The following is a 13,917-nucleotide window of genomic DNA, read 5'->3' as shown; positions in this document are numbered from 1 at the left end:
AGAGAAGTGAGAGGGCGGCTAGAGAGTTGTGCAGAAATAAGACTTTACTTGGCAAAACACACCTGACATAGCGTCCGAGCCGGCGTAGTCTGACAGTGAGGAAGGAGAGGGCGGCTGGAGCGTCGTTTCCTTTACCTTCTCTGTACGACTGCTGAACGCCCGCACTAAGTGACGTAGCTGCTCGGACAGACTGCTACTCACATTAGACATCCTGCAGAAGATAATGGTAAATTTAAGGTATGTCGTCTTTTTAAGGCCAGGGCGAGTCCTTGTAAAACAACATGGACATTCAAATCCAATTACAAACAAGTTCAAGAAGAAAACTGAGTTCGGAGGCAATTTTAAGAAGTTATCTTGTGTGATAGATTATGGGTTTGTTTGCACTAAATTGCATTGCTCATTAAAATACAGGCAACATTGAATTTCGGTTTAGTAGGATTAATGAAGTAAAATTCCTTTTGCACGTCACATTGTTTCTTGGTAACAACATCTTAATAATTATGAAGGTTTTAGCACACCTTGAAACCACACTGAGTCCGGCGTCGGATGACTTCCGTGAGGGGGCGATGTTGAGCAAATCGCTCCAGGCGGACGCTGTTGACAGCACCCCAGGGCTGGGCGGTGGCAGGTGCGCGTCCCCGCCGTCAAGGAAACCAGGCCGCAACGTCCCATTGTCTACACCGTCTGCATGCCGCAACTCTGAAAAGGAAGCAATGGGATAAGAGCAATATTCCTGGGGCTGTTACTATATTATTTAGAATCACTATAAGATTATATTTTGGTAATGAAGCCATCTTTAAATATTGCCTGCACTAGGCCTACGATCATAAGCAATATCAAATCATTGTATGCCATATTAACGGTGTCTAATGTAATGTATAATATGATAAGTGAAATTTAGTTGGTATGTCTTGCAGCCTAATATGATATTGGTATGATTGTATTTCATTTCAAGGACAAAGGACAACTAAAATGAGACTTAAAAAGTCTTACCGTATAAATAATAAAACGTTTGATGTTAAAGTACTCATAAAGCAAGATGTCACTAGTTCGCATATTTACATATTGTGGAAAATAATTATAAGTCCCAATGAAGCGTGGCAAGGTATTAATACATTTGCTTTTATCATCTATGTAACAATAGTTTGAAATGATATCATTGCATGTCCCTGGGTACGCTAGGCCATACAATCATTGGAAGGATTAATTTGATGTAATCGACGACATAACTTATTTGTAACATGAATGTCCAGGTATTGATTTTTATCGTTTTGGAATCGTTTTGGAATAACAAGGTCGCTCAACGAATCAAATATGATAATTTGATTACCATTTGAAAAGTCACGACATTGCTCTCCCTGGTGACTGAGTGAGAACAGTTGAATGGTTCAATAAACGTGATGGAGGAAGAGATGTTGCATTTTGTTTTGATAATCATTTGCTGTAAAAGTCAGAGAATCCTGCAAGAGGAAAATAAATAAGCGTCATAATTTCCTGACCTTGCCCAAAGGTCATCAGGAATCGATGCGGGCTATACAGACATTTTGCGAATACTGGCCAAACAATGACCGACAGATACACAAAACCTCGCCAATATTGATTAACGGATGGATAGAATGAGTTTGTTTGCATTTCCGGGATATAATAACTAATTTGAATACCGAAGCACGGCAAAAGTGGTCCTTCAAGTGTGCTTATTTTCCAGGAAAGGAATCTTCAGTATCTGATTATGGTAAATTTCAGCTGACTGGAGTGGAAACCGAAAATAATCAAATCCAGAAAAAAAGGTTGTGAATTATGTTTATGTCAAAATATTTGTAACGAAATAAATAAATTGAGCAATCAAATAAATTACGCTTTGTTTCAAGTGTTGAAACTGGAGGAAAACATTGGCGTCCGCCGCCGTGTTGTCCCAATTATCACATGTTTCATAACTTCGTAGTTCCACAGTCACATTTTCTTAAACATTTTACAAAAATGTACAATTTACATGCCAACGATGGAAAAGTGTTTCTAAATAGTGTTGTTGTGTCTAAATAATGTTTTATTTTCGTAATAGTGTTGTTTTTAAATAATGTTGTTTCTGAATAGTGTTGTTTCTGAATAGTGTTGTTTCTGAATAGTGTTGTTTCTGAATACTGTTGTTTCTGAATACTGTTGTTTCTGAATACTGTTGTCTCTGATACTGTTGTTTCTGAATAGTGTTGTCTCTGAATACTGTTGTTTCTGAATACTGTTGTTTCTGAATAGTGTTGTCTCTGATATTGTTGTTTCTGAATAATGTTGTCTCTGATACTGTTGTTTCTGAATACGGTTGTTTCTGAATACTGTTATTTCTGAATACTGTTGTTTCTGAATAGTGTTGTCTCTGAATACTGTTGTCTCTGAATACTGTTGTTTCTGAATAGTGTTGTCTCTGAATACTGTTGTTTCTGAATACTGTTGTTTCTGAATAGTGTTGTCTCTGATACTGTTGTTTCTGAATACTGTTGTCTCTGAATAGTGTTGTCTCTGAATACTGTTGTTTCTGAATACTGTTGTTTCTGAATAGTGTTGTCTCTGATACTGTTTTTCTGAATAATGTTGTTTCTGAATACTGTTGTTTCTGAATACGGTTGTTTCTGAATACTGTTATTTCTGAATAATGTTGTTTCTGAATACTGTTGTTTCTGAATAGTATTGTTTCTGAATACTGTTATTTCTGAATAGTGTTGTTTCTGAATACTGTTGTCTCTGAATACTGTTGTCTCTGAATAGTGCTGTTTCTTAATAGTGTTGTTTCTGAATAGTGTTGTTTCTGAATAGTGTTGTTTCTGAAAAGTGCTGTTTCTGAATAGTGTTGTTCTTGAATAGTATTGCTTCTGAAAAGTTTTGTTCTTGAATAGTATTGTTTCTGAATAGTGTTGTTCTTGAATAGTATTGTTTCTGAATAGTGTTGTTTCTGAATAGTGTTGTTTCTGAAAAGTGCTGTTTCTGAATAGTGTTGTTCTTGAATAGTATTGTTTTGAATAGTGTTGTTCTTGAATAGTATTGTTTTTGAAAAGTATTGTTTCTGAATAGTGTTGTTTCTGAATAGTGTTGTTTCTAAATAGTGTTGTCTCTGAAATAGTGTTGTTTCTAAATAGTGTTGTCTCTGAAATACTATTGTTTCTGAATAGTGTTGTTTCTGAATAATGTTGTTTCTGAATAGTGTTGTTTCTGAATAGTGTTGTTTCTGAAAAGTGCTGTTTCTGAATAGTGTTGTTCTTGAATAGTATTGTTTCTGAATAGTGTTGTTCTTGAATAGTATTGTTTCTGAATAGTGTTGTTTCTGAATAGTGTTGTTTCTGAATAGTGTTGTTTCTGAATAGTGTTGTCTCTGAATATTGTTGTTTCTGAATACTGTTGTCGGCTTTTAGATGAATTAGGATGTGCAAAATAATGCATTAGCTAATACATGAAGTAAAATCCATGCGGAATACTTAATGTTATTAGCAAAACACAGTTGCCACTGAACATGTAATTTTTATCATTATACTAAAAACCAGGGGCCGTGTTCAAAAAAGATTCTAAAGTTAAACTTTTGAACCTAGTGACAATTGTCGAATTACCAAAATCTTCAATACTCTTTTATTTTCATTAAAATATATTCACATACATTTATTATTTAGACATTTCCCATACACCTGTGCTTAAAAATTATTGCTAGTTTGCTTAAAACTTAACATAGAAAAATAACATTTGTTATCTAAGTTGACGGCTTAAGAAAAATGCCACTGAACAAACAATAAATGTTTTACTAGTCAATGATAAAATAGTGTATTTTTACTTTACTTCATTTGAGAACAAGTATTTCATATTATTGTATATAGATCCAGTAAAAAATACCTTGTGTTGAATAATTTTAGTTGAAATTAGCTACGCCAAAACCAATTACCTTTTTTTGGCGAATAAGACACATTTATCTGTATGTCCATATTTTAATTCAAATATCCATCTTCGCACTAAAGCAGAAATACGCCGCGCATGCCAAATACGCAATAAAATAAACTCCACAACGGAAATCTCATCACATCACCAGGGAAACAATGCATCAACTACTTATACAGTTAATCAAATTCTGTTAGAGATGAGCAGCGATTTTTCAATCATATCGGATGACAAAATGCTTTTAAGTCCGGTTCTAAACGCTGATACCGTATATCCGATCCAATTGACCTGTGGTAGCGGCGCTGGTAATGGGGGCTAGCCACGAGAGAATGGGTGACCAAGTACACTAGAGTTACTGTTACGGAGGGGGACGGGGGCGGGGAAGGGAGGACAGTCAACATGCGCTCGATGCACCATGTCTGTATGCTCTCAAACTTAAGGGTCGAAATCATTTTGTTTCCTGTTTCACAAAGAAAAGGGCAATGGCAACGATTTAGTCCAGACTGAGTCTGGTTATCTATTAAGAAAGCTTAGCGGTGATTGTTTTTGTGATGAAAGGAAACAGCTAAGGCTTAATGTTCAATCAATCCTTAGTTTAAATCTCACGAATAACCACATTATTTTATCAGTTCTAATGCTACACTAACTGTAGCACGAGCTTTGGATGTTATATTTGAGTGAAGTTTCAGTCGGATCACATTCTGTTAATATGTTCGGGGCGTGTCAGGGGACGACCAAGATGCTACGATTGAGTGGCTCGACTTGTATTCCGAACATATCTGAACGACCGAGATACCACGATTGGCTTAGCTTATATTCCGAGCTTAGCGGAGATTACCGAGTAGTTATTTCTTAGAATCCGTGTTTGCAGTGAATGAACGATTATCCGACCATACTGGGTACTGAGTTGTCATCCGAGATTGTCGTGGTTGGTTGACTATGAAGTGCAGTAACGCCAATTTTGAGCTAACTATTTCTTGCACATGATACTGAACCAACGCTTGATTATAACGATATCAGACTTTATAGGCCACTATGTATCTTCATACGTTTTGAAGCTGAATAGTTTGTGATTTAAAGAAACACAACTCGATCTGCTTGATCTAATTTTAATTTTACATTTTCACAGCATTGGCTGATCGCCTTCACCGGATTTGGTCACTATATCGAATACATGTGTGGTTACAATCAACTAATTTTAAATATATCTTGTATGTACCGTTTCTTTCTTTCTAGCCTTGCTTAATGTTTAGTACACAAGTTGAACATTCTTCCCATTTATGGTGTTGTTGGTCATAAGATCTAGAAATCAGCGTAATTTTGCGTGCAAAGCGTCAATTCAATATAGAATATGCTTAGGACATTTATATGGTGGTCTCTCGTCGTCATTGTTTATCACATGAACACAGTGTTACGGGGTTTAAGAGCTGTTCCAAATCTCCAGCTGTAACGAACCATAAAATATCAATGCAACTGCGCCGTAGTAAAAATAGAATCATCATTAATGTTACTTTAAATGTTCAGTTATGGCCCGTTTGCGTCTGAAACCCTGTTAATACTTTGTTTGTTATATCTTACCATTTTATATTTTTCATCTCAATACTAAAATGGAGCACGCTGTCTGCAATAATTTACTATTCGCTGGTTTGAAATCTATACATACTTCAAGATAGCTGGTGTCGGCCCACAACGAAATGCTTCCGGGAAGTAGTACCCCTTCAAGTAGGTCTTTTAAAAAATGTTTCTCCCCATTCAGGTAGCATTTGATGATGTGTACATTGTATTCTTGTATGTATTTTCAAGTTTACACATGATTTATATCATATTTGAAGATAATTATGTGGTTTTGAATGATATTTTGCAGGACCTCTTTCTTGGGTGGATGGATTCAGAGATGACCACAGAGATGCGACCATGACTGTGGCACATGGACGTTATAGATAGTGACTGTAAAGAAATAATGTAACAGAAAAACGAAACTATTTTGATATGGTTTTCTGGTGTTAAATCAACAGACAAAGTGTTCATAATTTGTAGAAAAATAGCTAAAATCTATTCTGCAAATTCATAATAAAGTTGTGAACTGGAGTGTTTACATACTACAAGACGTGCAATTTCCTTGTGTGCCGTGTCCAGCTGACATGCGATTCAAGGGAGGGCAGCGAGTATAATACACCATGTTCTTCTCCAGCATTGACTACCCCTAATGTACAAATATAGCTTTAGAATTTCCTTGTACTTTTCATTCCTTTATTAGACTACAAGTCGACCAAAAACCCTCTTTCATTCAAGTCGGCCTGTTTATAGTATGCCAGCGAAATATTTTGTACATCAATAGGGTGTTTTAATTATTTTTAAATCTGAAGATTTGTTATTACCAAATCGAGTTTTATATTATTGCTTCGTTTTTTACTAAATGTTCAAAGCAGCCATGCTACCAACGAAGGAACATGATAATCAGTGTCACATTTACAGACCAAGGTTTTCATATACCTAAGGACAAATCGACAAAATGAAGATCGCCATACATGTATAATTGCTAGCAACATGTGTAACTCGAATGGGTTTGACCGGAAGGTGAGGGGAAAAAAAGCTCAACATCACCGTCAGAGATTCTAGTCCGTGCGCGATATTTTAGTCAACAGCCACTCCGTCTAATCGAGTAAATATACCGATCCATGGTTTTTATCAATAATAATTTTTATTACTCCATCCAAAGTGTTAATGTGGTTAAAAAAATAAGCTCATTGGTTTGCATTTCATTTTCAAATAGGGTCATTAATAAAAAGCAGAAACTGTAAAAAGTTAGTCAGTATATGGTAGCTAAAAGCCATATGTGTACAAGAAGCACAGGAAAACATCTGCAGGACTTTCTTTTCTAAGCTCCCTGCTTGAAAATCTGATTTTTATTTATTTTCAAAATCGGGTTTTAAAGATCTTCCTTTCGGTCCGCAAACTATTTTATCTATAAAAAAATGAACAAATATGAGCTGTTAAAAAAGTCATAACAGTAATAACTTTCTGTCAGCCACATAGATTGCATAGAGCAACGGTTTAAGTAATTATGCCAAAATCGGGCTTTATATTTGTTCCAATTGCCAAAAAATCCTACAAAGATGTTAAAATAGTCGTTGTATTCAACGAAATAAGTATCTTAGTACAATGTAGCACGTAACCAGTGTATTACAGATCTACATTTCCGAGAGGGTGGAGGCATTTTAGATTGCACTCACTGTTTTCGAGCACTCTCTGGCAAATACGTACGTGAACACAGACTTTGCCTTGCTGTACTTTAAAAGTAAAAACTATTATCGTGTCTACTTATGTACAGTAAATAGTTGCTACATACGATATTTGTCACTCAATTATCAGGTATGATTTGTCAGGCTGACTTTTTCTTTCCTTAAATGTATATATGGAGGTAATTCAACATGGACCTTTTTAACGCGTTTTCTTAAATTGCCTTGGATAGTTGTTATCAATTTTAATGGACGACTTTTAAATTGTTTGTGTAAAGTGATTACGAATGTAATATTCTATTTTTATTTTACCTCAATTTTGTTTACAATGGTAAAATCCCATTACCCGAAAAAGAGACATTTTGACTATCAGAAACATTTTCAACCTTTTTGACACGTGACCAAGCGAAAATTCGCTGTTAGGTCATGTGACCGCACTGTCATATAAGAGCAAATAACTGCTTCACTATTTTAGCTAAATCAAGACGTGATTGCCTCCCTTATAAACATACTGTAGTGACGTCACTATTAAATGTGTACACAAACCATCTGACGACAGGAAATTAACGGTTTAAATTTTGTTCTAGATATAATTATTTTATTATGTGATATTTTGTTGACCTTGTTGAACATGTCTAATTTAATTAATTAAAATATTTAAAAAAATTGTTCTTAACTTTAATAGGTATAATAAAATGAATATCATATGGCTCGGCTAACGCCTCGGATGACATCCTGCTCTCGGGTTGACAATGTCAATATCACACATGCTGCCAAATGATATTTATATAATATCATACAAACTTAAGTTTGACGATTTAGGGCGCTAAATACATAAACGTCGCTACATAGCACGCACATTGTCAACGCTGTTTATTGTTGACGTCAAAACAAAAGTTATTAAGGTAGGTAGTAATATATCAAAACTATTCAATGGCGATGTCTTTGCGATGTTTGCGTGATTTATGATAAAGATGTACTTTAAATATATGATCTGTCACGATCGTCATAAAATATATTTTAACGAGTTCGGGAAATATGTAAGTGAGCGACCATTTGTCGGGATTACTTACATATTTTCTAGACGAGTTGAATAAAATTGTGTATTATATGATGACGAGTGTCAGATTCTTTTTATCACATACCTTTTTCCTATAGCATTGATTCCACAAAGCTATGCCATTTCCCGCGTCACGTGCACTTTAGAGATGTAAAATCACAAATACCTCTGATCGTTTTAATTATGTTTTAAAGTAGAATACATTCTAAGACGATATCCAGAAATAATAACAACGACAACACTATACTTTTACATTTAAAAAATAAAGACGAAATACGACGTTTTCCTCTCAAGATTTAGATGGAATATATACTTAAGTATTCTTTCTTTCTCTTTTATATTCGGAGTTTTATTGGTATTTTAATTGATTAGAGCAATAGTTCTCCAAGAGTTCTTTTTATAGTCTATTATTTATTCGTGTTTATGTGCAAACGTTTTATGAGCATTCACCAATTATTTTTTATGATGCATCTACGTTCCAAGTAATAATAGTTAATGCCCGAAAGTACCTTGAAATTGAAAAGAGCATTAAAAATCCGTTACTTTTTATGTGTATTTTCCGGGAAGAATAAAAAATATATATGATAGATGATACAACATCGAATTTATGTTCAAGCAGTTGTTTTCGTCTGTAATTTGTTTTCTATGAAAGTAAAAGTTTGAACATTCAGCTTCAAGTTAAAAAAAAACAGGATTACCATTTTTCAAATAAACGCTTAGATATTTTTACTTCAAAAATATTTTATTTAAACATATGCAACCTTTTATTAATATTTAATTTTCTGTTTGGTAAAATTTACTGGTTCAAATGTGACGGGTTTAATTTTGATAAAAAAGAATTACTACACTTTATTTTAAAAGTAGTCCTTAAAGTTAATATTTTCACACCTAAGTTTGCAATGAAACAATTAAATTGATATTTTAACTGTTGCTATTTCACTGATACAACATTATATTTTATCTAAAAGCTTGTTATAAATCTTCATCATAAATACAAAGTGAAAAAAATAAACGTATGACTTGCTAGAATGTTGCAAAAAGTAAATTATACTTGGCAATTAATGTGTCTACAAACAGGTGGAGTGATAGATTGTCTCAACAAAAGAAATACAGCAATGCTATATTACACGAATGGTATACAGAAAAACACGCGATGGCGATACCGGAAACAAGGTTTAATATGTGTCATTCGCTAATCACACTTTGTTATACATTAAATATGTGTTCTAGCTCTGTGTCAGTGTAGACTCAGCACATTATTTTCCAAAAATATGTTTCGTTTAGTCTTTAATATGTCGAAAAATGCTTGCTCGTGCGTTCTAGAATAAATCATGTTCAAGGGGAGCATGTCAAATGTACCCCCTAGCAATTGGCCTACATGCATGTGCTCGCTCAAATGGACAACACCACATCAGGTAATAAAAACTGAAATGAACTGACCATATAACATGCATATGCATGCTCACTTGCAGTGGATACGCCAGTGCCTTCAGTGCTTTGATTTTCTAGTGGGACAATGCACGTGTAATTCAACTCGTTTTCGTTTGAGGCTGTTTGATAATAACATAAACATTCATGATTTAACGCAGATTTATCGTTGAAAATATTCGTACGGATTCCTAAATATGGTCACCATATTTGTATCAGAAGCCGATATATAACTCATGATTGAATTCAGCAGATACCTGGAGCTAATAGCAGTCACCGAAAACGTACAATAATTGTATCTGATCATGAAAAACAACGCTCCATAACGTAGCTGGAGTTTTTATCTTGACATGAATGATGAAAAGTCGATTCCAATGTGATTGTGATGTAGTTACGTTTACTACGATGCTGTTCTTTACCGGACTTTGCGATCGATGTAAATGACCAGCCGTAGAAAGCATTTCTATAAAAAAAGTCTACTGCATGTGTCACGGTATGAATGAGCCTGATATCTAGACCTTACAGCTGCACTCTCACAGATTGAACGTTTTGACAACTTTTTTAATTTTTGTTTTAGAACGAGCCAATTTTTGCGAACATCCATGGAAACTAGTTATATAAGACTGCTGACAAAAAATTAGATCGCAGATTTTTATATTTAAGTTCAAAAAATGATGTTTATGCATTTTTCTTGAACCGTTAGTAACGGTTTAAGCCATAAAACATTAATTTTCGAACGGAAATATGAAAGACTGCGATCTGATCTTTTGTCAGCGATCTTCTATCATTGGTTTACAGATATTAACGCAAACTTTTACTCATTCCAAGACAAAAAAAAGTTGTTAAATTGGAATATCTGTGAGAGTGCAGCTTTAAACACGTTCGGTATATATGTATTACTTCGGGACCGTGGAACCCATCATCACATTTTTACATCAAATGAACTAAGAAAACAAATGAAAACATGTTAGCAAACCCAGTGGTCATGGTGATTATATTTCTATCTATAAGATCTATTTTCACAAAACTTATCTATAAAGAATAATAATATTATAATTATATAGCGCTATAAAATTAAGACAAGAAAAGCTTGAAGTTTAGCTGCTTCTATTGGTTATATTTTCGTATATAGTAATAGGATATTGCTTTTGTACAAATATATGGTATGTCATTACATAATTGCTATATCATTATCATACTTTTATGTCTTGGCCATAAGTAGGTACATGTGGTTTGAAATAGGCCAAAGCCAAACATGCCGACTTGCCAATAAACTCTGAAACTCTGCTGATGATATTGGGAAACGTTACCAGTTATGGAATTGATAATCGGTAAATATTAAAAAACCTTCAACCCTAAGCAATCTTAAAGTGGCATGAATTTGTAAGCATTGAATTATCTCTGATCATATTACTCCCTGCCCCAGGGTCGGGAATCTGTTTTACGAAAAGGGGGGTGCTTAGCTGACCACTATGTTGTTGTTGTTTTTTTCCTGTAACCGCTTGTTCCCACCGTTCATAATTAAAAAAAAGTAAAAAATAAGAACTGTAACCAACTTTTGATTTTGGAGAATTGTTATTTAATTTATGTAAAAAAAGGAGTTACATATCGCCTTTTATCTATTTCTCCACTTTTAACTGCTTTCCCAAACATAAACGTTTGCCTCGAGTATGGCAAAACCAGTAAACTTGTAGTGAAACCTCGATTTGAATTATTATACTACATCTACTACCATGCTATTTTATTGTGTTATTGACTTATCGTGAGTTTACCATGATCTACATCTGTTTCTCGGATTTCAAGAAGCGGTCGTGTGGCGTCATGGTTGAGAATCTCTAACTGTATGACGTCATCGTAATCGTCATCATCGCTGCTGTCGTCCAGTTGCCATGGTGGCGCAAGACTGACAGAACGGTACTCCCGGCGTTTCGGCTCATTGCGCCAGAAGGCTTTCATCAGGGTTGTCCAAATCATTTAAGGTCCCATGCGCGGGTCCTTGGCTTGCCCACAATCAATCTATGACCCGGGGAGAGGTATATTGTATCGCAATATAAATAGTTGCTGTTCTCAAACTTATTTAAAATTCGTTTTACATTTGCGAGGATTACGCGTACATTACTTTAATCGCCCCAAAAAACGGAGTCGTCTGCTGATTTGTTAAAGCAATCTCGGAGCATTACACAATGGTGTTAGGAGCTTCTTTTGTCAATGCGTATCAAGTGTTTTTACACGCCTTTGTCAGCACCGACCACATCAAGAGTGTCTGTAGATGCCCATCAATCACGGCCGGTTTGCCGCTCTGTTCGATCTGACATTACATTACCCCCCGGCGACTTATATCCTCTTACAGACGCCGCAATATTTGACCAAACAATTACAACAGAAGTCCCTGACGTCCTCTTGACGTGTATCGTTTTCTCTCGTATATAAATCCAAATAAATAGTATCCACAGGTGTTGGTTTGAGACTAACCCTCATAACACACTCAAGGCGATATAAGCATCCGTACACTTGTTTTTGCGCGTTAGCTAAAACTGAATGCATTTATACACATTCGACCTCTTTGTGTTTCTCAAATACGTTATATAGTTCATATACATCCTTAAGAGTTAACCTGTTAATCCAAGTTGTTATGTATGATAACGATAGCTATAGTTCCTATAGAGACCCTTCCTGTTCCAAGTTCGCTTTTACACTTTACCACCAGGCTTATCTTAAACCAATTCCCACAGAACACGTCCTAGGTTGAACAGCCAAAATCAATAATCCAGGAGTTCTTTTTATCAACCATTGCCTCATCATTATACAGTTTCTTTGGATACAACATTAGATATATTATCATTCTTGTCTGAGCTTCGACTGATCGTTCTGTCTGGAACGTGACATAGTATTTAAGAAAATCCAGTTATTCTCAACTGATTGAACCATGAGCTGACATTACTTAATGTCATAGGGTGTCACATTTCAGAGCCTATTGAACATGGAGCTGGCATAACTTAATGTCAAAGGGCGTCACATTTCCGAGCACATGTGCTCTGTAGTTGTATAGATCAGTTAAATTAAAAGAACAAGAAAGTTAAAGTGGTTTATTATCTTGGCTACTGAGCGCAATGCGTGGAACGCTGTTAATGTCTAAAAGATGCTGAAGTGGCAAAGCAGTAAGTGTATTTATCACACATACATGGCAACAGTATGAGAACATATATCATATATATATGTCGAGGCATTGCACGCATCACGCACAAAACATGAAAATTAACGAGTATGCATTTTATTTAAATTTTCTTAACATTAGTAAGTGTTAGATGAGATCATTAAAGTCGATATCTTACTGAAACATAATGTTCAAACAGTCAAACAGATGCGCTCTAATGGAGAACTACACTACGTTACATTTTTCAAACTTCTCATTTATCAACAACATACTTCAGGAATTGACATACTTATATGAATTCGGTATTGTTATCATCAGGTTTAATTTGTAATATTTCTTTGAATTTCAAAACATTTGGAAACTGATGTAATTTTCTTTCAATATTTTATTCTATATTCAGCAAACTACCTTCAAGTAAATTTATCACCAATACAGTTGTTATTATTATATAGTTCGCGTTTCTCGCATTCAGTTCTATATTATACCAGCTTCCAACTTCAAAATTAATGATCTTTATGACAATTTGTCCAATAAGAAGGCAGTATTTCTCAAGTTCCCAATACATCTTTTTTTAATAAATCAGTTGTAGTAAGCTGTCATTGATTTTAATCAGGTGAAACGGTATATATAAAAAGTGGCTGGCCCAGTAAGTGTGTAGTTTACAATGAATAATTTAGACCACAAAATAACTGAAAAATAATGTTAGTATGTACTTACACAAAAAATGGTTACGCGATCGTGTCGCATCAAACCATCTATGGGTGTAAGTGCATACACTACTAACAATCTTTAATCGTAACTTGGTGGTCGATTATATCTATTTCTGAACTATATTAGATATCTACCAAAGCTGTGGAAAAGCTTAAAAAGTTCTAAATTACTTTAAAGCATGGGTGCGAAACAGTGGCTCCAGCTCTTTTTGGAGCTGTGTATAAAAAAGAGCCAATGACACTTCCGAGCTAGAGCAAAAGAACGGATATCATCGTAAAACGTAAGTATGACTCGTTATTTCATCTAATATCACAATTATGAGGGCTTTTGTGAGAAATCGGGGAATGCAGTGCCATATTAATATTTTTAATCTTCACACGCATTTCGGTTATTTTGTAAACATATTGTTTATGGAG

General features: G+C 34.8%; 1 protein-coding gene across 3 annotated transcripts in view; it reads right to left on the bottom strand.

Annotated features, from left to right (window-relative positions):
* Nucleotides 1-13,917, bottom strand: part of LOC128242490 (cyclic nucleotide-gated cation channel beta-3-like) — a 53,735-nt gene that overhangs the window by 31,272 nt on the left and 8,546 nt on the right. The window contains exons 1-3 of one of the 3 annotated variants that reach the window (XM_052959649.1): nucleotides 11,409-12,341; nucleotides 519-699; nucleotides 63-211 (exon numbers count right to left, since the gene is read on the bottom strand). In XM_052959649.1, the coding sequence (XP_052815609.1) occupies nucleotides 63-211; nucleotides 519-699; nucleotides 11,409-11,610 (532 nt within the window). In that variant the 5' untranslated portion in view covers nucleotides 11,611-12,341. Of the gene's footprint in view, nucleotides 1-62; nucleotides 212-518; nucleotides 700-3,916; nucleotides 3,982-11,408; nucleotides 12,342-13,917 lie in introns of those variants that run through there. The other 2 variants (XM_052959651.1, XM_052959648.1) reach the window with 2 other exon arrangements.

Source organism: Mya arenaria, chromosome 8 (assembly GCF_026914265.1).
Source record: "Mya arenaria isolate MELC-2E11 chromosome 8, ASM2691426v1".
Taxonomy (NCBI): domain Eukaryota; kingdom Metazoa; phylum Mollusca; class Bivalvia; order Myida; family Myidae; genus Mya; species Mya arenaria.
Note: the sequence above shows the minus strand (reverse complement) of the source record. Positions and strands in the feature narration are given on the sequence as shown.